The following is a 21605-nucleotide window of genomic DNA, read 5'->3' as shown; positions in this document are numbered from 1 at the left end:
CTAGCCAGCTCCTGATGTCTCTGATCCCTAAGCCTACTTACAGGTGGGGGAGATGAAGGTGGTGAGCTGCTTATGGCCTGCTCAATCCCAGGTGCAAACCGTCCTGTAGTTGACTCAGATTGCTGTGTATCCTCCTCAGTACTTACAGTAGGTGCAGATCCTGATGCTTCTTCAGCTCTTAAAGGCACTGAATCCTCCCCTCTTAGGCTGTCAGGAGCTGGCTCTGGGGCTGAGTCAAGGGCAGGCATGACACAGATACACATGCACCCCTGGAAGTTCTGCACAATCCTACTGCAGTTCCTGAGCATCACGACTGAGAAAAGTCTCTTACCTCAAAGCCAGGGATGTGGTGGATGGCCGGCTGGGAAAGGGGAAACAAAAATATTTAGTTCACTGCCCTGATTTGAAACATCAACACTCTTAAGGCTCAGTTCTCACCTATAAAGAGTCATATGGTGGGCCCCGAAAGGCAACCACAAAGGAGGAGGAGGAGGAGGAGATTGGATTTATACCCTGCCCTTCACTCAGAGTCTCAGAGCGGCTTACATTCTCCTTCCCCTTCCCCTCCCCACAACAGACACCCTGTGAGGTAGGTGGGGCGGAGAGAGCTCTTGACAGAAACTGCCCTTTCTGCTCTGCCAGAACTATGGCTTGCCCAAGGTCATCCAGCAGCTGCAAGTGGAGGCGTGGGGAATCAAACCACTACACCAAACTGGCTCTCACACCAAACTGGCTCTCGTAGAAGTAACAGAAGTAATCCCACATGGCAAGAAGCAGGAATTAAGCAGCTCCCCAAACTATTCCACTCATGCTTACAGCTCAGTGCAATGCCTCTTTGGACGTTTTTTTTGCAGTACCGTGTTGAAAAACTAGCTTTACTTCCACCTTGTCAGTGGGCTTTTCTGCATTCTTATTTCCCTTGCTTGTAAATTCCTGTTCATTCCTTTGCTTTTTGTCTGTTCCACACACGTTTGTCTCCCTCTGGTGGTCGATTTTATTTTAAACTGCAGGGTTTTCTGCTGGACATAAACCATCGTAATATCAAGTTGGCCACTGGAGGGAGCAAAACAAATGCAGAACTGGGGGGGGGACCCTGAAGGAACAGGAACTTACAAGCGAACGAAATGAGAATGCAGAAAAGCCTGCTGTTTCGTGTGGCCCGCATGGCATCATTTGCATTAGGCTAAACTGGCCAGAAGAGATCTTGCCACCATGGTGGCATGCCGCGGTAACATCTAGATTAGATTACTGCAAGGGGCAGCCCTCGATAAGGGTTCAGAAATTTCAATTGGTATGGAATGCTGCAGCCAGGATGTTGACTGGAATGGTTATAGGCAGGGGTCCTTTCGTAGAAAAAGAGGTGCAGGAGCTCATTAGCGTAACTCATTAGCATAATTTCTTTTCATAAGCCACACCCCCTGACAAAGGGCAGGCATGTTCAAAATGCCTTTCTTTCCCTTCCCCAGATGGGGAAGGGAAAGAAAGGCATTTAATTCCCCCCCCCCAGTTCCCCGAGTATCTCCGCAAAAGCAGAGAGGCTCGGGGGAGGGGGGGGTATAGGTTTGCCTGCCTGCCCTTCCCTACTCCTGGGCTTGTTACTCCTGGAACGCCGTTCCTGCTCGTTCTCCCTCGAATCAAAAGATTCCAGTCTTTGTTCATCTCACCACCTCCCCAGGCAGCCCATTCCACTGTTGCACAACTCTGACTGTCGAAACGTTCTTCCTAATATCCAGCCGGTACCTCCCCGCCCTTAATATAAACCCATTCTTGCAAGTCCTCTCCTCTGCTGCCAACTGGAACAGCTCCCTGCCCTCCTCCAAGGGACAGCCCTTCAAATCCTTCAAGAGGGCAATCCTGTCCCCCCTCAACCTCCTCTTCTCCAGACTGAACATTCCCAAGAAGTCCCTCGGCCTTTCCTCAAAGGGCTTCTTGGTCTCCAGGCCCCCCCAATCATCCTTCTTCCTACGAAGAATTAATACAGCAGGCTGCAAAGAGCTTTACCGACTCTGCTGTGTTCACCCTGTCCTTCCTGATGGTGCTGATATGCTAATCCAGAGCAGTCTTCCCTCTAAACTGAGTGTGAGCTAGCACACCGTTTTTTAGCCTCCGGCACACACATTTTTGTCTTAACTCAGGAAGAGAAGAGGAGATTGGATTTATACCCCATGGCCCTTCACCACCCAAAGGTGTCTCAGAGCGGCTCACAAACTCCTTTCCCTCCCCCTCCCCACAACAGACACCCCTGTGAGGTAGGTGGGGCTGAGAGAGCTCTGACACAAACTGCTCTTGAGAGAACAGCTCTTGTCAGAACTACGGCTTGCCCAAGGTCATCCAGCCAGGTGCAAGTGGAGGAGTGGGGAATCAAACCCGGTTCTCCCAGATTAGAGTCCACGCACTTAACCACGACACCAAAGAATATATTGGCTCTGAAGAAGCAGTAGAATCGAAACTCTCTCGGCCGACGAGAGACATCAGCCTGTTTTCTCAGCTGCCCTTCAGACCTGAAAGTTTGGAAACGAAGAAACAGCAAAGGAGATTACAGGGTTTTCAAGGACTGTATACAGCCCATTTACTGGTCTTGCTTTAGGAAGGTGTCTTTGAACTTGTGACTTTGTGCTTTAATAAGCCACCGCAAAACGGCTAGAAATATTCCGGGCTCAGATTCTCACATTGCTACGACAACTCAATTTTGCTCCTCCTCGGAACCCTTGCCGCTGCATCCAACGTTCACTGTCCAGGACTGAGCACAGTACCCTCCTGTTGTCTGCTCAGCCAGTGCAACTGTTTGCTGCGACTTAATTCCTCCCCCCCCCCTCCAGCCACCAAGATGTCAAAACTGGCTCAGCTGCCAGCCGTTTCCTTCTTGCCGCAAAGACCAGGCCAGAGCTGCCTTCCCCGGCCAGGCACCGTTCCTGACCCTTGCCAACGTCAACAGGGCAAGCGTGCCAGCTGGCGGGGGCTGCCCACAGACACGGCAGCCTCTCCTTCCCACCGCGAGGACTCCGAACGCACCTCCCTGCGGCAGAGCCCCTCCCGGCTGCCCAGCAGAGAGCTGTCGGAGCCATCGCCCCCGCCCCACCGCCCCGACTAATGGAGACATCATCCTAATGGGAGCGGACCCAGGAGCAACCCCTCCCACACACACACACACATCACAGGGGAAGGTGGAAGTAGGCCAAAAAGGTTCCTGTTTCCTCTGGAAGCGGCTCCTTCCCGTTCTCCCCCCCCCCTCCTAAACCTGACCGTGGCAGTGGTACAACAGCCGGCCTGCAAAGCAGTCTCTGAACTTTACTCAGGGTGGGCGAGAAGCAAGAAGTCAGGGGAGGGGAAGAGAGCCTCCGTCCCCGGGAACGGGGATCTGGCCCTTCCAGGCCTAGGGTTGCCAGCCTCCAGGTGGGGCCTGGAGATCTTGCAAGCCAGTTTGGTGTCGTGGTTAAGTGCGCGGACTCTAACCTGGGAGAACCGGGTTTGATTCTCCCAGTCCGCCTCTACATGCAGCTGCTGGTGTGACCTTGGGTCAGTTACAAGTTATTTCAGAGCTGTTCTCTCAAGGGCAGTCCTTGAGAGAGCTCTTTCAGTCCCACCTACCTCACAGAGTGTCTGTTGTGGGGAAGGGAAGGGAAAGGAAATTGTAAGCCGCTCTGAGACTCCTTCAGGTAGTGAAGGGCAGGGGTATCATAGAATCATAGAATGTTAGAATTGGAAGGGACCTTGCAGGTCATCTAGTCCAACCCCCTGCACTCTGCAGGAGCAGAGCCGAAAGATAGCCCTACAACATACCCGAAAGATGGTCATCCAGCCTCCACTTGAAAACGTCCAGCGAAGGAGCATCCACCACCTCCCGAGGCAGACTGTTCCACTACTCAACCACTCTTACAGTTAGGAAGTTTCTCCTGGTATTTAGCTGTTAACGACTCCCTTGTAATTTCCACCCATTAGACCCAGTCTTGTAATCCGGAGCAAGAGAGAATAGATCTGCTCCATCTTCTACATGACAGCCCTTCAAATACTTGAAGACTGCAATCATGTCCCCTCTGAGCCTTCTCTTTCCCAGGCTAAACATACCCAACTCTTTCAGCCTTTCCTCCTAAGACTTGGATTCCAACCCTCTCACCATCCTGGTTGCCCTCTTCTGGACACGTTCGAGCTTGTCAACATTCTTCCTAAAATGTGGTGCCCAAAACTGGACACAGGACTCCAGGTGAGGCCTGACCGTAGCAGAATAGAGCGGAATGACCACCTCCCGTGATCTGGACACAATGCTTCTGTTAATGCATCCTAAGATTGCATTAGCTTTCTTCGCAGCCACATCTCAGTGCAGGCTCATGTTTAGCTTGTGATCAACCAGAACACCCAGATCCCTTTCACATGTGCTCTGTCAAGCCAAGTCCCTCCCGTTCCATATCTGTGCTTTAGGTTTTTTGTACCTAAGTGTAGGACTTTGCACTTATCTCTATTGAAATTCATTATATTGGAATTCAGTATAAATCCAATCTCTTCTCCTCTTCTTCTACAGAGATCAGGTGTCCTCAGGGGGGAAATGGCAGCCGCAGACGGCAAGCCCTATGGCAGGACGTCTCTGCCGAGCTCCCTCCCTTCCCAAACTCTGCCGCCCCAGATCTCCAGGAATTTCCCAACCCAAAGCTGGCAACCCTCCTGAGTTCCAGCAGATGTGAGAAGATTCTTGGGTTCAGTGACAGACCGGCTGTTTTGCCTACAGAAAGCCCATTTCCGGCTGGAGGGTCTCACGCACCAGACGAGGAGGTGCCCACGGACTCACCTTCTCCCTCTGAATGAGCTCAAAGGCTGCCAGCAGCTCCCCTGCATTCCGGTTGCCCCTGAGGACGGGATGCCAGGACAGCCTCGTCGGCGTGTGCTCCAGGCTGGGTTTGCAGATGCAGCGGCCCATGAACTCGTCGGCGCCCTGGGTGGAGGGACAGACACGTTTGGCTCATTCTGTCCCCATGACATCGGTTTCCCACTTACTCTGCCCCAAGACAGGATGAACAAAGCAACAAGCAAGATGATAATCAAAATACTAGAACAAAGTTTGACTCCAGTGACACCTTTAATCAGGGCTCTTTTCGTAGAAAAAGCCCAGCAGGAACTTATTAGCACAATAGGCCACACCCAACAGCAGAAACTCATTAGCCTATTAGGCCACACCCCTGACAGTGCAGCTCATTAGCATATTAGGCCACACCCTACATTACCAGAAGTGTGGTCATCCAGCCACACCCACCTTTTGCTTCTTATTCTGTTTACCTTGTTTTGGTTTCGACAAAACCAATAAAAACATTATTTTTAAAAGGTTCAAATTCCATACTTTTAATAATTAATATTATATTTATTTTAAAAGTAACATTAACAGTAACATAAGCAAACATCTCAATGAACACTCTGGAACTTAAGACCAGCATAGTTTGATTCCGGGTGTCAGCTTTTGTGTGCATGCTCTGAAGAAGGGTATCACGCAGAAGCTGATACCCAGAGTCAAACTTTGCTGGTCTTAAAGGTGCCACTGGATTCAAACTTTGTTCTGTTGCTTCGGACCAACACGGCTACCCACCTGGATCTAAGAAAAGAGAAAGGGCTCCTGCCTCCCCACCAAGCCATTTTCCAGAGCAAAAACCATATCTGTGGGGGGGGGGAAGTTATTTCCCCTGTATTGCAGATCCATGTGCACAGGTGCTCAATGGGGCAAGGACCTTTCTTTCTTATTCTGTAAAACACCTTGATGATGCTATAAAAACAAATAACTGGAATGCACCTTCCTTTACAAACCACTGCGAAAAATCATCCCCCAAAGTCCCCATCCGATAGCATGTCGTTTTAACAAAAAGGAATGGGAATTGTGATGAGTGAATGAACGCTGCTCTTTTCCCGCAGGGAATTCTTCTGGACAAATCCCCATGGGAGCAAATGGGAGATGAATCAGGCCATATAGAATACTGCCTCTGTGTGTGTGTGTGTGTGGGTGTTGCAGAAGGATTATACATACATGCACCAATATACATATAAACGTGCATGAGTTCTTATTGCTTTAAATGCACCATATAAATATTATAATCAGGGTCTACCCTGTACTATGATCAGTTGTCATTGATTGATTGACTGACTGACTGATTGATTGATTGATTGATTGATTGATTTTTATCCCGCCCTCCTGGCCTAGGGCGGCTTACAAACAGGATAAAAGTTCCAATAATACATAAAACACAATTCGTTACTTAATACAATTTCCAATAAATAATAATTCAGTAATATAAAGACAATGTTAAAATCACACATGATATTAAAGTGCTAGCAATCCCCTCAGTCCCTTTACCGCCTGCCTACTGGGGATTTCCATACTTACGTAGGTGTCGTGGTCATAGATCTCCACCACGACACAGGGAGGAGAGCTGGCAACACTCTCGGGATCCCCAAAGATCTCGATCTCGTAGAAGATGAGCGTCTGGTCCCAGGTGGGGTTCAGGGTGTTCTTTTCCACCACTGTCTTTTGGCTTTGGTGAAGGAAGGAGACAGTGGCGTAGGGATCTGAAAACCCAGAGAGATAATTAAAATAATAGCGAAGGTGGAACCCCCAGTTTCTGCTAACCTTCCATTATGGCTTAGGACCAAGACATAGAAGAAAGAATCTCGAGATATTATGAGACTGGTAGAGAGCAGCGTTCCCTCTAAGCTGAGTGAGTGTGAGCTAGCTCACGGTGGTTTAGCCCCCGGCTCACAGATTTTTGTCTGAGCACAGGAAGGAGGGCTCCGGAGCAAACTGATTGATGCAGCAGCCAAATCGCTTGCTCAGAACTCTAATTCCAGTAGCTAACAAAGTAGAATTTTTGCTCACAAGACTCCAAAGCTTAGAGTCCTGTCTCAAGAAGCACAGAACTTCCAAGGACTATTTGTCCTCTCTTGAGAGCCAGTTTGGTGTCGTGGTTAAGTGCACGGACTCTCATATGGGAAAACCGGGTTTGATTCCCCACTCCTCCACTCGCAGCTGCTGGGTGACCTTGGGCAAGCCATAGTTCTGTCAGAGCTGTCCCTGAAAAAGAGCAGTTTCTGTCAGAGCTCTCTCAGCCCCACCGGTTACCTCACAGGGTCCCTGTTGTGGGGAGGGGAAGGGAAAGGAGTTTGTCAGCCGCTCTGAGACGCCTTTGGGTAGTGAAGGGTGGGGGATAAATCCAATCTCTTCTCTTCTTCTTCTCTTTCACACCTAGGAGAGTCTCCCTCCCAATTTTCCTCAGCAAGCGCATCAGATGTCCACACCACCAAGAACCAAAGCACTTCCTCTTTCTCGGAGAGTAGATCTGGACCAGGGAACCAAAGTGAAGCACCGCCCAGTGGAATTACGGAGCCACTTTTCCGCCTACCAGCTTGCTGCACCAGTTTCCAGCACTTTGCCCCCACCAGAGTCTCCTTTCAACTACAACATGGACGTGAATTGAATCTACCCCAATTTTAGGGCGTTTATAGAAAGTGGGTGGGCCTGGGTGGGGCTTTTGCACAGCAAGGCTCCTGACTGGCTACTGGAGATTTGATTGGTTGCACAGATTTTTTGAAGAAGAAGAAGAGGAGGAGGAAGGAGGAGGAGGAGATTAGATTATGCTCTAAGGATCAACATCTCTTGGTGGTCCCTGGCCCAAAGGATGTCCACGTTGCCTTGAACAGGGCCAGGGCTTTTTCTGCCCTGGCCCCTTCCTGGTCGAACATGCTTCCCGTTCGGATCAGGGCCTTGCGGGATTCACTTCAACTCCTCAGGGCCTGCAAGACGGAGCTCTTCCTCAGGGCTTTTGGCTGAGGCAGCGGGCGTCCACACATGGCCTCCCTGAGGCGTTTGTCACTGTGTTAATCAACTACTGGCTATGGCCAGGAACCTCCCACAACCAAGGAATTCCCCCCCCCCCTTATTATTACCTGTGACCACCATTTTAAATTGTTTTAAATGTTAATGTTATTTTATTAGCGATTGTCCGCATGGTCAAAGCAATGGTATTCCCAGTAGTCATGTATGGCTGCGAGAGTTGGACTATAAGGAAGGCCGAGCGCTGAGAATAGATTCTTTTGAACTGTGGTGCTGGAGAAGACTCTTGAGAGTCCCTTGGACTGCAAGGAGATCAAATCAGTCAGTTCTAAAAGAAATCAACCCTGACTGTTCCCTGGAAGGCCAGATAATGAAACTGAAGCTCAGATACTTTGGCCACCCAATGAGAAGGGAGATCTCACTGGAGAAGAAGACCCTGATGCTGGGAAAGATTGACGGTCAAAGAAGAAGGGGATGGCAAAGGATGAGATGGCTAGACAGTGTCATAGATGCAACGAACATGAAGTTGAGCAAACTTCAGAGGCCAGCAGAAGACAGGAGGGCCTGGCGGGATCTGGTCCATGGGGTCGGACTCAACTGTGCGACTGAACAGCAACAACAAACTTATGTTTTCTTGATTTTTTTTTGGTGCAATGAAAATTCAAGTGTGTGGAATGTCATTTAATCGCAACTGTTACTATAAATGATGTTGCTACCCGCCCTGAGCCCGCTTCTGGTAAGGGCGGCCTATAAATGTGAAGAAATAAATAAATACATTTATATCCCGCCCTTCACTCGGAGTCACTCGGAGCGGCTTACAACCTCCTTCCCCTCCCCACAACAGACACCCTGTGAGGTGGGTGGGGCTGAGAGAGCTCTTTTTTCGAGAACTGCTCTTTCAAGGCAGAACTGTGGCTTGCCCAAGGTCATCCAGCAGCTGCAAGTGGAGGAGTGGGAAAAGGCGCAGCTCAAAACCACATTCAAATACCCCAGGGCAGTGCCGTACTGACTGTGAAGTCACCCCTGGACAACTGTAAAACGGTCATAAATCTATGCAGAAGGTACCATAAAACCTGACGGTCAAAGGAAGTGGATGTGGCATGCAATGCAAAGGGTACGATAAAACCCAATGGTCAAAGGAAGCAAAAGCAGCGTGCAGCGCAGAGGGGAATTTCTGTTCCAACGTGGGTTTGGTAAAGCAACGGAGGGAAAAGCAGAATTGCCCTGTGTTTCAAGTAAAAGGCGAAAGATTTATGCGATCTGAAGAGAAACCAGCCCTGTGTGAGGCTGGAAGCGTGCTCTTCTTCCTACTGGATGGAGAGAACCAGGCCGAGCCGCCGCCCGTTCTCTGTGCCACCGCTGCAGAGCAGAGCTGTGTGAGTCGTTACCCCACACACACACACACCAGCACCACCGGCATCCCAGCTAATGCAGCTTTTTAATGAGCCAGACTGTTTGCGATACGATCGGCTAGCACAGGCAGACCTCCTGCTAGGAAGAACATCTCAGGCTTGGCTGTTTGGGTTTCTGAAAAAACCCCAAGCCAGAGGAAGGTTGAATGCACTGCCATAAACAGAATTTCAAGGCCTTCAAAAAGCCCCTTTGTTTCAGCTTTGTATCGGCACCGGGTTTTATTTTTATAACCGCAGAAGGCCTCCGTCAAGCTTCCCTTTATGCTTTGTTCGGCCAGCGGGCAAAATCACAATTCCACATAGCCTACGTCTCTGGCCCGTGTTGTCATTGGCCGGCGTCCACCCAAAGAGAGCAACGCCCATTCGGCCTGGCCAATCGGGAGAGATGAGGTCACTCCTTCCGGGAGTCGGTTTGAATTCAGGGCGAAGCAGAAAGAGAGGTGAAAGAACAGGCATGCCACGTGGGGAGGGCGGGTCCTGCTGGGTGGGGAGGAAGTGGAAGGACGCTCGCTGGATCCCATATCAGGATCGGGGGCAGAACGGGGCCCCGGAGCATGGAGTCCAAGAACAGAACGGAGGCACCATGAGGAACGGCACATGGCAGACGTCGAGGTCTCGGCAAAACAAGCCGCGCCCATGGCAACGTCCACACCCTCTCACTTTCCAATGGAAAGTGGAGTTAGGACAGAGGGGACGGTGCCAGCAAGAGATTAAAAGGGATTCCAGTTATTCCCCCCCCCCTCGTTTATGAACACTGCCTGAAAGGGCTTCGTTCCACTTGGTTGGCGGGTCGAGGATCTCTGAATTCGTCTTGGAGAGGGGACAGTCACCACCTCTGTGGTGTAGTGGTGCAAGAGCCAGTTTGTGGTCCAAGAGCCAGTTTGTGGTGCAAGAGCCAGTTGGGTGTCGTGGTTCAGTGCGCGGACTCTAATCTGGGAGAACCGGGTTTGATTCCCCACTCCTCCACTTGCACCTGGCTGGATGACCTTGGCCAAGCCGTAGTTCTGACAAGTAAAGCAAAACACAAAAAGGAAACTGTGCAAGAGCTGCTGCAGTTTATATCCCAAAAGTCTATATTTCCGTGTAATGCCGAAAGTCCATTTGTTTTTTTCAGACATCAAAGAAGTTTTTTTCAGACATCAAAGAAGTCTTCACAAAGGTCATGATGACGAAACTCTCCGGATTAACAATTCCCGTTTCGTAGAGCCTTCGTCAAAGACCAACAACACAAAGATGTCATTCCGTATTTGTCAAAGAGCAATCCTTCCATTCTCAAAATATACAGTTTCTAATCCGTGCCATGGAATCAATTCTAATACATGTTTTCACAGAGCAGGCAAGCTAATCAGGACAAGAGCTGTTCTCTCAAAGACATCAGGTTCCTCAACCTTTTTCAGCCTGGAGGCATCTCTGGGGAGACAGTTTGGTGTAGTGGTTAGGAGCACGGACTCTAATCTGGGAGAACCGGGTTCGATTCGTCACTCATCCTCCACATGCAGCCAGCTGGGTGACCTTGGCTCAGTCACAAGTTCTTTCAGGGCTGTTCTCTCAAGGGCAGTTCTCGGGAGAGCTTTCTCAGCCCCGCCGACCTCACAGGGTGTCTGTGGTGGGGAGGCCCCTTGCCAGCAGGAAGCAGAACATGAGGTCCAGAGAAGACCCAGCCGTGATCCGTGTCAGTTGGGGGCCAGGCTCCACCAAGACCCAAAGCTAGGAACGGAGGCCCCACGGAATCAGGGTTCTCAGTTCCGGCCTGGGAGATTCCTGGATATTTGGGGGCACAGCCTGGGCAGGGTGGAGTTTGGGGAGCCCAGCGTGGATGTGGTGCCCGAGAGTCCGCCCTCCTCCGTGCCGACTTTCTCCTGGGACCTGATCACACCTGTCTGAAGAGCTTCAGGCCCCACCTTGTAGTTGGGAGCACTGTTCCCCCTAAGCCGAGTTAATGTGAGCTAGCTCACAGTTTTTTAGCTTCCGACTCACACATTTTTTTCTTAGCTCAGGAAGGGATGGCTCCAGAGCAAACTAATTTATGCAGTAGCCAAATCACTCGCTCACAATTTTAATGCCAGGAGCTCACAAAGTAGAATTTTTGCTCACAAGACCCCACAGCTTAGAGGGAACATTGGTTGGGAGCCCCATGCGGGATTGGCTGCTGGAGCATTTGGAGTGTGGCCTCCAAGCCTTTACTCATTGTGAAGAAATGCATTGTCTCCTGGAGGGTCGGCATGTGGAAAAAGTCTTCCCTGTGCGTTTTACCAGTTTGCTTTTTTCTCTAGTCAGAGGAGGAACTCCATTTGCTGGGGACCTCAGCTCACCTTCTAACAAATGCTAATGACTCTAGTAGGGAAGACAATGGGACCGTTAAGCCTTCTCCCCCCTTCCCCAGGGAGGAAGCAGAGTTTGGAGGACTTTAGGCTAGACCAGCCCCAGATACAATCTCCAGGAATGGGCTGGAGGAAACACTTCTTTCACCTGGTGTGACCTGGTCAAGGGGGCAGAGGCAGAGAGTTGATAAAACTTCCTTGCAAGGGGAAGCTGCTCTCTTTTCCCTTGGGATGCAGACAGCTCAGCGACCTGACCTCAAAACTAGAATTCCTCTTGTTTGCTTCCCCAAGCGTGGAACGGCTCCTTCCCAGAGTTGCCTGAGAAGCTGCAAATCATTTTCTACACACAACAACAGCCGCTTCTCAGACCTGATGAAGGATATTTCCCAGTAAACTGAAAACACCATCTCCGGGAACACTGCCACCGACTCCTTTCTGCAGACCAAGTATTGTTCTTGAGTTCAGTGTCCCAGGTTGGAAGCCAGGAAGCACATTTGCTTACAATTTGCCATCTTACTGAGAAGTCCAAGTGTGCGTTTTTTTAAAAAAAATAATTGAAAAAGAGGAAAATATGTGTCCAAAACGGTGGAGGTCTACATGGTATAGACAACCACTGCCAGCATCATAAGTTATAAAGTATTGATTAAAAGGGAAAATGTTCACAAGCATACTTTAAGCACTGCTCCAGATTTAAGCAAGGGAAGCAAAAGGAATGGGTAAAAAAGCAAATCCTCTGTCCCTCTCACTATACAGGCCCTATCAGGTGTTAAAATAGGACAGGCTCCTTAAACTTAGGATGTTAGAAATCTTTGCAGAGTTGACATTATCTTGCAGCTGTCTGTAGGTCTCTGGGCAAGCACATGATCAGAGAGGGCTGCCTTTCCAGAGGAGACATCTGCATGCGATCATGTCCTCAGCACCCAGAGACTGCCTTCCTCTTGCAAGGAGATTGTACCATCTCTGTTTCTCCACCCCGCTGACCCAGCCAGGCCAGGTCAAGGAAGCGTTTCCTGCAGCGTTTTTCTGGAGAATACTCCTGGAGATTATCTAGCATTCTAGTCTTCCAAATCTCTGTTCTCTGCTAGGGCAGGGGAAGAGGGAGAGACCCTACCCCAATGTCTCTAGCTAAATCTATTAGTATATGTATACAGCTTAGTATATGTATACATATTATATACATGCATATTAGTATATGTATACAGGTTATAGGAGCCAGTTTGGTGAAGTGGTTAAGTGCGTGGACTCTAATCTGGGAGAACCGGGTTTGATTCCCCACTCCCCTACATGCAGCTGTTGGTGTGACCTTGGGTCAGTCATAAGTTCTGTCAGAACTGTTTTCTCAAGGACAGTTCTTGGGAGAGTTCTCTCAGCCCCACCCACCTCCCAGGGTGCCTGTTGTGGGGAGGGGAAGGGAAAGAAGTTTGTAAGCCGCTCTGAGACTTCAAGTGAAGGGCAGGGTATAAATCCTCCTCTTCTCCTCTTCTCTTCTTCTTCTTCTATATGTATACAGGTTACCTTGCACCAACTCCACCCCACCCACTCCGTTCCCAGCCCAGGGGGGGGGGGAACCTGTTAAGACACAAAAGGGAGATTTGGTTCGCTCCCAGCCCCCCAGGAGAGAAAAAGACATTTCTTCACAGGGCGTCACTTAGACTTTCTGCCCGGAGGTAGGTGGGGCTGAGAGAGCTCTCCTGAGAACTGCCCTTGAGAGAACAGCTCTGAGAGAACTTGAGACTGACCCAAGGTCACACCAGCAGCGGCATGTGGAGGGAGTGGGGAATCAAACCCGGTTCTCCCAGAGTAGAGTCTGTGCTCCTAACCACGACACCAAACTGGCTCTGAATCAGACCATTGGTCCATCAGGGTCTGTATTATCTGGCAGTGGCTCTCCGGGGTTTCACAGGATCTACTACAGCACAAAAATGTTCAATATTTTTTTTTTAATACTCCTTGATCCTTTAACTGGAGATTCTGGGGATTGAACCCAGGACTTCCTGCATGCCAAGCAGAAGCTCTACCACTGAACCACAGCCCCTCCCCAGTGAAAGCCCCAGACAGCTGCTGCCAGTCTGAGCAGACAATACTAACGGAGGTGGACCAATGGTCTAATACCGTCTAAAGCAGCTTCATGTTCCCCTTTGCCGGTTCTGGGCCTGTCCTGTTGGGGCAGCAGAAGACCTGGATGTTCTGCCAGTTCCACCTCCGGAACTCATCGGAGCCTGAAGTTCAGAAGGCAAAGTGGGATGGAAACACTCCTTCCACGTCTCCCCCAAAGGGAGCCCCTCGCTTGGCAGCCAGGCAAAGCAAAGTCACGGGCGACCTACATCGACTGTCACGCCTGGGTGAGAACGGGTGCACTCCTCCGGCTTCCTTGGCAGAACCTCCCAGAGGCTGCTGTTTGGCATGTGTGCATGTGTGTAGAACAGCAACACCACCCCTGCTGTGTCAAACTGGAGCCAAATGATACCAGCCAGGTTCATAGCTACAGTGGGGCAACAGGGGGGCTAGGCCCCCTGACTTGCTGGCAATGCCCCCTGACTGCCCGTCCAGCCCAGGGCATCACGGCCTTCTCCCCTGAATTAATTTGATTAGCCAGTGCCCCCTAAGAAATTTAAATGTTCCCTGACTGAAAAAATCCTGGCTACGGGCCTGATACCGGCGTTGCATTTGATGCTGGGATACGTATGGCAGCCGGCCGGCAGAGGTCCACAACTGCAAGGTTCGGGAGGGCAGCCTGCGTGCAAGCTCACCTGAGAAGCTGTCTTTGTCCATGGCAGCCAGATCCCTTGCTTGATAGATGTAGCAGCGCAGGTGGTACCGGTTCCCGTCTGCAACATGGAAAACAAAGGAGAAAATTCACCTAGCGTCATGGCCAGGCTTCCAAAGCAGCTCCCTGGCTGAACTCTCAGAACCAGGAGATCTTTATGCCAGGGAAGAAGAAGAAGAAGAAGAAGAAGAAGAAGAAGAAGAAGAAGAAGAAGAAGGAGGAGGAGGAGGAGGAGGAGGAGGAGGAGATTGGTTTTATACCCCATGGCCCTTCACTACCTAAAGGTGTCTCAGAGCGGCTTACAAACTCCTTTCCCTTCCCCTCCCCACAACAGACAGACACCCTGTGAGGTGAGTGGGGCTGAGAGAGCTCCGACAGAAACTGCTCTTATTCAAGGACAGCTCTTGTCAGAACTGTGGCTTGCCCAAGGTCATCCAGCCAGGTGCAAGTGGAGGAGTGGGGAATCAGACCCAGTTCTCCCAGATTAGAGTCCGTGCACTTAAGCACTACACCAAACTGAAGAAGAACAGATTGGATTTATACCCCGCCCTTCACTACCCGAAGGAGTCTCAGAGCAGCTTACAGACTCCTCTCCCTTCCCCTCCCAACAGACACCCTCGGAGGTAGGTGGGGCTGAGAGAGCTCCCACAGAAATGGCTCTTTTTCAAGAACAGCTCTTGTCAGAACTACGGTTTGCCCAGGGTCATCCAGCCAGGTGCAAGTGGAGGAGTGGGGAATCAAACCTGGTTCTCCCAGATTAGAGTCCGCGCACTTAACCACTACGCCAAACTGGCTCAGCTACAGGCAGTCCGCAGGTGGGGGGAGTGGCGGCAGTAAAGGCCCACCTTTGGGTCCTGTCCCCACCCCAGACAACCAAGCTTTGGGTAAGCCTGATCCCCTAAGAAAGACCCCTCTGGTAGGTTTCAAGTCCCAAGTTGATCCAGTTGTGCTAAAGGTTCCCACTGATCTAGAATGCGGCAGTGTGTGTCCTGACAGGGACACCACGGACTGCGCATATTCAACCTGTGCTGCACCGGCTGCACTGGCTTCCAGTGGTGCACCGAGTTAAGTTCAGGGTTTTGGTTTTGACCTTTAAGGTCTTGAGCAGACTGGGACCAATGTATCTGCGGGACCGCCTCCTCCGTGAGCACCCCCGGGAGAGCGTTATGCTCTTCACAGAATAACTTACTGGTGTTCCCCGGCCCTAGAGATACCCGGCTGTCCTCAACCAGGCAAGCCGGTGGAACTCTCTGCCAAATAACTTCAGGGCCCTGCGGGATCTTATGCAGTTCCGCAGGGCCTGTAAGGCAGACACCTTGCCAAGGGGTGTGCCAGTGCTGGCTGTCTTAAATACAAGGGCTTTAGTTGTCCCATGGTGTTTTCATAGCACAGTGAGCTATGAGAAGTGGCTCAAATTGGTGTCGCACCCTGGCCTGCCCAAGGAGGGTGCCAGTAACGGTGTTTGAAGCCGGAAGATAGCAGAGTTGTTGTGGTAGAGTATTTACAGTTTATTTACAGAGCTTATATACATACACACAGCTTGCAGCAGTTCAGAATCCTCACTGACAAACTGCTTCGCTAACAACACAACCATAAGGCAGGCTACTTGGTCAAGAACTCATTGCAATATATATACATGTTGACCAATCACAGTACAGTACTGTACATTTGCTTAGTCATTCTGACATCTGCAGATATGATGCAACCATAGGTATCATGTGACCTCCTAGCTGTCACTTTTAGATCATCTGGATCTAAGTCATGTTCCATGACATGCTGTGATCTTGTGTGTGTGTGTGTGTGTTAAGTTTTAGTTTGCACCTGAAAGCCTCCAAGAGATTAGGTGACCAGTTGGCCACAATTCAACTGAAACTTTCAATTCCTGATGATCTATTAAGGAATAAAACCCAGCTGAAGGAATGGGTGTTCAGAAAGGATGGGCTTATGGATCAGGGTGTGGTGGCACGTTGTCTTACGGCACCATTATTCAAGTTTTTTAAAAGGGATCACTGTATGTCCCTGTATTTAGAGAAGTTAACCAGCCTGGAATGAAGATCGGCTTTTACAGCTTTAAGATTTCAATCCATGCCCTCAGTGATCAGGACTGGACGTTTCTTTGATATCCCTGCCCCCCCCCCTTAGACTTTGCCTTTGTGATATGGGGGAAGTTGATGACCCTTCACAGACAGAGGCCTTATATCGAATGCAGGGACGCCGCAAAGGGAAGGAGACCGGTTGAGCAGGGGAGGCCAGTGTCCTCTGGACATCCGCCGTCTCAGCCAAAAGCCTGGGGTGGAACAGCTCCGCTGGCTCTCGGCTGGTCCCTTTCTGGGCCTATTCAGTATTCTTGCACAGCGGAGAAAAAGCCAGGCTCCCAGCAGGGGTCACTTACAGTCAAATATGCAGGAAATGGTCGGCCGATTCACGCCAAAGTTGAGCGTTGATACTGATTTCCCATCGTCACTCTTATCGTCTGTCACTCCACCCTAGAGGAACACAGAGGAGGGCAACCAAGATGGTGAGAAGAAGGAGAAGAAGAAGGAGAAGAAGAGGAAGAGGAGGAGGAGGAGGAGGAGGAGGAGGAGGAGGAGATTGACTTTATACCCCACCCTTCACTACCCAAATGAATCTCAGAGCAGCTTACAATCTCTTTTCCCTCCCCCTCCCCACAACAGACACCTTGTGAGGGAGGTGGGGCTCAGAGAGCTCTGAGAGAAAGTGCTCTTTTTCAAGGACAGCTCTGACAGAACTATGGCTTGCCCAAGGTCATCCAGCAGGTGCAAGTGGAGGAGGAATGGGGAATCAAACCCAGTTCTCCCAGATTAGAGTCTGCGCCCTTAACCACTTCACCAAAAGAAGAAGGAAGAAGGAAGAAAGGAGGGGAAGGAGGAGAAGAAGAAGAGATTGGATTTATACCCAGCCCTTCACTCAGAGTCTCAGAGCGGCTTATGAACTCCTTCCCCTTCCCCTCCCCACAATAGACACCCTCTGAGGCAGGTGGGGCTGAGAGAGCTCTGAGAGAACTGTCCTTGAGAGAACAGCTCTTATCAGAACTATGGCTTGCCCAAGGACATCCAGCCAGGTGCAAGTGGAGGAGTGGGGAATCAAACCCGGTTCTCCCAGATTAGATTAACCACGACATCAAACTGAGGGTGTTGGAGCACCTTCCATATGAGGAAAGGCTGAAGACTCTCTGGGGCTTTTCAGTTTACAAAAGAGACGACTACAGGGGGGGACACATGATTGACCAACGCCTTTTCATCACCGCACTCTACTACCGCAGGTACGGGAATCATCGAGGGTGCGGGATGTCCCTAGTGGACAACTGGGTTGTGGGGACATATATTGTTGCTGTTGTTTAGCTAAAACATCTCCAGAATACCATCTTGGTTTTATTATTCGGAGTATCGGAGCACCAAAAACTTATTTTTACTAATTTTAATTAATTGTAATACTTGTATTATTGCATTTTATACTGTTTTTATTGTTACAGTTTGGCATTTATGCCTCTGTTAGCCACCCTGAGCCTTCGGGGAGGGCGGGATACAAATCCAAAGAATAAATAAATAAGTAAAATAAAACTTGGTCTTAAAGGTGTCACTGGACTGTTTTGGACTAGGGGCCGGGGGGGGGGGGCTCTGCAACTTACCTGGCTGCTTCTTGCTCTGACTGAGGGCTGCTGGGAGCAGGGGGTGGGGCTTGTTGCATGTGCCCACCCCCTGGGCTCTTTACTGCCGGAGCTCCGCTCCTGTGTGCTCCTGCAGGAAATGACCCCTGCTCCTGGCCAATAACATTCATGAAGCTAACTTCTGTGAACAGGGCGCCACAAAATCAAAAGGAGACTCATTTGAGCACTTGGGGCGAGGGACTTCTATCACCTCTCCATTGCAGCAGCCACACTACAAGCAGGCCCGTGCTTTCTGAATTAATGTGGAACCAATCTTTCAATATTGCCAATTATCAGATGTCTGGAGATGGCTTTTCCAGACACCTGGGGGGGGAGGCCCCTGCCTGGTCCCAGGAACGTGTCAGGACCTCAGGTGGTCCAGAGAGTCCTCCAGAAACCACATCAGGAATAGCAATTACCCACGATACTGCTGCACAGGAAACCCTGGAGTTTGCAGCGCCATCCATTTAAAATAATTAGGTCATGTGGATGTTTTAGAGGCAAGTCTCCCGAGTTTCCTTTGCCCCTCTCTTCCTCCCCCTCCCCGTATCCTGCTTGTGTGTGTCCCCAAACCTTTTCTCTGGCTGCATTTGCTGGAAGGAAGACCCAGTGCCAGGTGAACAGTTCAACCATGGCTCCTGCAACATTTCCAAAAGCGCTGGGTTAAGACGCTGGGCTTGGAAGCTTTCTGGGGAGTTCCGGCAGTGCCAAAGCACAAAGACGTCTGGATTTGGCCAAACGGGCCTGCACGGTCTGCCGTTTGGCATCCCCACCACCACCACCAGTCCCCCAATCCCCATCCCTTCCGCTGCTGCTCTCTGCTGCTTTGTCTTGAATTTCAAGCACTGAAGCTTGGGGGTAGATTCTGAGTTTATGGACAGTCCGTACAAGGACAGGAGAGCCAGTTTGGTGTAGTGCTTAGGAGCACGGAATCTAATCTGGAAGAGCCAGGTTTGATTCCCCACTCCTCCACATGCAGCTGCTGGTGTGACCTTGGGTCAGTCACAGTTCCTTCAGAGCTGTCCTCTCAAAAGCAGTTCTCAGGAACAGCTCTCTCAGCCCCCCACCTACCTCACAGGGTGTCTGTTGTGGGGAGGGGAAGGGAAGGAGATTGTCCAGCTTACCTAAGGGAACGCCTTTCCTCATATGTTCCCCCGCGAGCACTACGTTCTGGGACCCAACACCTCCTGGCGATGCCAGGTCCCAAAGAGGACAGGCTGGGGCCAGGGCTTTCTCGGTGGCGGCTCCTACCTGGTGGAATGAGCTCCTGGAGGAGATCCGGGCCCTGCGGGATCTTGTGCAGTTCCGCAGGGTCTGCAAGACGGAGCTCTTCCGCCAGGTGTATGAGTAGGAGCCGCCACTACCATCATTATCGTTCCATCATACCTGGCCCTGGAAGAAGGAACATCAGCGTCTTCCGGAACAGATAACCTTGAATAGTAGAGCAGTACACCATCTTGTGGAATATTATATTAGAACATTCAGAGCACTTTTGTTAATGATAATGTTATTGTATTGTAATGATTTTAAATGGTTTTACATATGTTTTTATATTGGCTTGTGCCTCCTTGTAAGCCGCCCTGAGCCCGCATGTGCGGGGAGGGCGGGGTATAAATTGAATAAATAAATAAACCGCTCTGAGACTCCAAGTGAAGGGCAGGGTATAAATCCAATCTCTTCCTGCTCCTCCTCTTCTTCTTCATCAGCCACTGCATCAAGCTATGTCTGAAGTCAGACTAATGGGTCAAGTGCCCACCTGCCAGACCCCGTTCCTACCACGTCAAGACTAAGGCAGAGAGTGAAGCGATGGTGAAAATGTTGGAAATGTATGTGTTTACAAGGTCTGATTCAGTCATTATGGGGTTAACTTGTATTCCTAGTTTGCTATTGTTTAGACTGACCTGGAAGGGATACCTGGCACTGAGCCAATGGGGAATTAGCCCGGGAAAAGTAGCTTCTACTTTGATGCAGATTGGTCATTTGTTTCAGGTGACTTCCTTTCTAGGGGTCAAGAAGAAGGAGAGAACTCCTCCATTACGTGTGTGCTTGTTTTGTCTGTAGGCAGCATAGAAATGTAGCTCTTAGTGTTATGTTGATTTGTAGTAATCCCGTGAACCCTTTTCCCTTAGAATAAAGTATTTTTAAAAGCAAAGAACTCTCTTCTTTCCAATAGAGCAAGATCCATCAAATAGTCTAAGTATTAAACAATTTTTGACTATTTTACAACAGAAATGACATCCAAGAAAAGGACCCAGAAACCCTGCTCACATGTTGCAGGGAACACACATACACCCTGCATGCATGTGTGTACATCGACCTGTGAAAAAGAATCAGCACTCTTTCACTTTACAAATGAAGCCAGGGGTCTGGACTTGCACGACTGGGGGGTTTCAAGCACATGAGAACCACTCAATGCATGTATAAAGAGAGATCAAGTGCATACTGTACACGTACGGTACAAGCTGGTTTCGGTGGGTAGGGTGCATAGCCAAGTTGGTCTCCAGTAGGATTTGAGTCCAGAAGTGCCTTAAAGACCAACAAGAGTTCCGGGGTATAAGAATAGAAGAAGAGATTGGATTTATACCCCGCCCTTCACTCAGAGACTCAGAGCGCCTTACGATCGCCTTTCCTTTCCCCTCCCCACCACAGACACCCTGTGGGTCTGAGAGAGCTCTTTCAAGAACTGCCCGTGAGAGAACTGCCCGTGAGAGAACTTGTAACTGACCCAAGGTCACCCAGCAGCTGCATGTGAAGGAGTGGGGAATCAAACCCGGTTCTCCCAGATTAGAGTCTGTGCTCTTAACCACACCAGATTGGCCTTTCGAGGGTCACCACTCTGATGCAGGGAGCTTTGACTCTCCAGAACTAGTACCCCGGAAACCTTGTTGGTCTCATGGGCTACTAGAGGCAAGTATGGTACAAGCAGGGGCCACTGCTTCAAGACTGCCAGGGAGGGGGAGCTCACCACCTCCCCAGGCAGCTGAGTCCAACTCTGACTGTCAAAGAGTGTTTCCTAAGATCCAGCTGGTACCTTCCCACCCTTAATTTAAACCCATTCTCGCGAGTCCTCTCCTCTGCTGCCCACAGGAACGGCTCCCTGCCCTCCTCTAAGGGGCAGCCCTTCAGATCCTTCAAGAGAGCCATCCTGTCCCTCCTCCACCTCCAGTTTGGTGTCGTGGTTGAGTGCGCGGACTCTAATCTGGGAGAACCGGGTTTGATTCCCCACTCCTCCACCTGCACCTGCACCTGACTGGATGACCTTGGGCAAGCTGTAGTTCTGTCAGAGCTGTTCTTGAAAAAGAGCCGTTTCTGTCAAGAGCTCTCTCAGCCCCACCCACCTCACAGGGTGTCTATTGTGGGGAGGGGAAGGGGAAGGAGTGTGTGAGCCGCTCTGAGACACCTTTGGGTGGTGAAGGGCCATGGGGTATAAATCCAATCTCCTCCTCTTCCTCCTCCGCCGCCGCCTCTTCTTCATCTTCGATTCTCTGATTCTCTCTTGAAGTATTTGAAGGACTTTCCCTAGAGCTGGGCAGGGAGCTGTTCCTGTTGGCAGCAGAGGAGAGGACTCGCAATCATGGGCTTGAATTCAGGGCGGGAAGGGACTGGCTGGGTCTTAGGAAGAATTTTTCTACAGTCA

At 50.4% G+C, this 21605-nt stretch overlaps 1 protein-coding gene across 1 annotated transcript in view; it reads right to left on the bottom strand.

The window, feature by feature from the left end:
• Window positions 1-21605, bottom strand: part of DYSF (dysferlin) — a 287816-nt gene that overhangs the window by 103530 nt on the left and 162681 nt on the right. The window contains exons 30-34 of the mRNA XM_015406074.1: window positions 16694-16787; window positions 14285-14362; window positions 6359-6540; window positions 4781-4924; window positions 332-361 (exon numbers count right to left, since the gene is read on the bottom strand). Coding sequence (XP_015261560.1) covers window positions 332-361; window positions 4781-4924; window positions 6359-6540; window positions 14285-14362; window positions 16694-16787 — 528 coding nt within the window. The remainder of the gene's footprint in view (window positions 1-331; window positions 362-4780; window positions 4925-6358; window positions 6541-14284; window positions 14363-16693; window positions 16788-21605) is intronic.

Source organism: Gekko japonicus, unplaced genomic scaffold (assembly GCF_001447785.1).
Source record: "Gekko japonicus isolate JY-2015 unplaced genomic scaffold, Gekko_japonicus_V1.1 scaffold561, whole genome shotgun sequence".
Lineage (NCBI taxonomy): Eukaryota > Metazoa > Chordata > Lepidosauria > Squamata > Gekkonidae > Gekko > Gekko japonicus.
The sequence above is the reverse complement of the archived record's forward strand: the minus strand, read 5'-3'. Positions and strand labels throughout refer to the sequence as shown.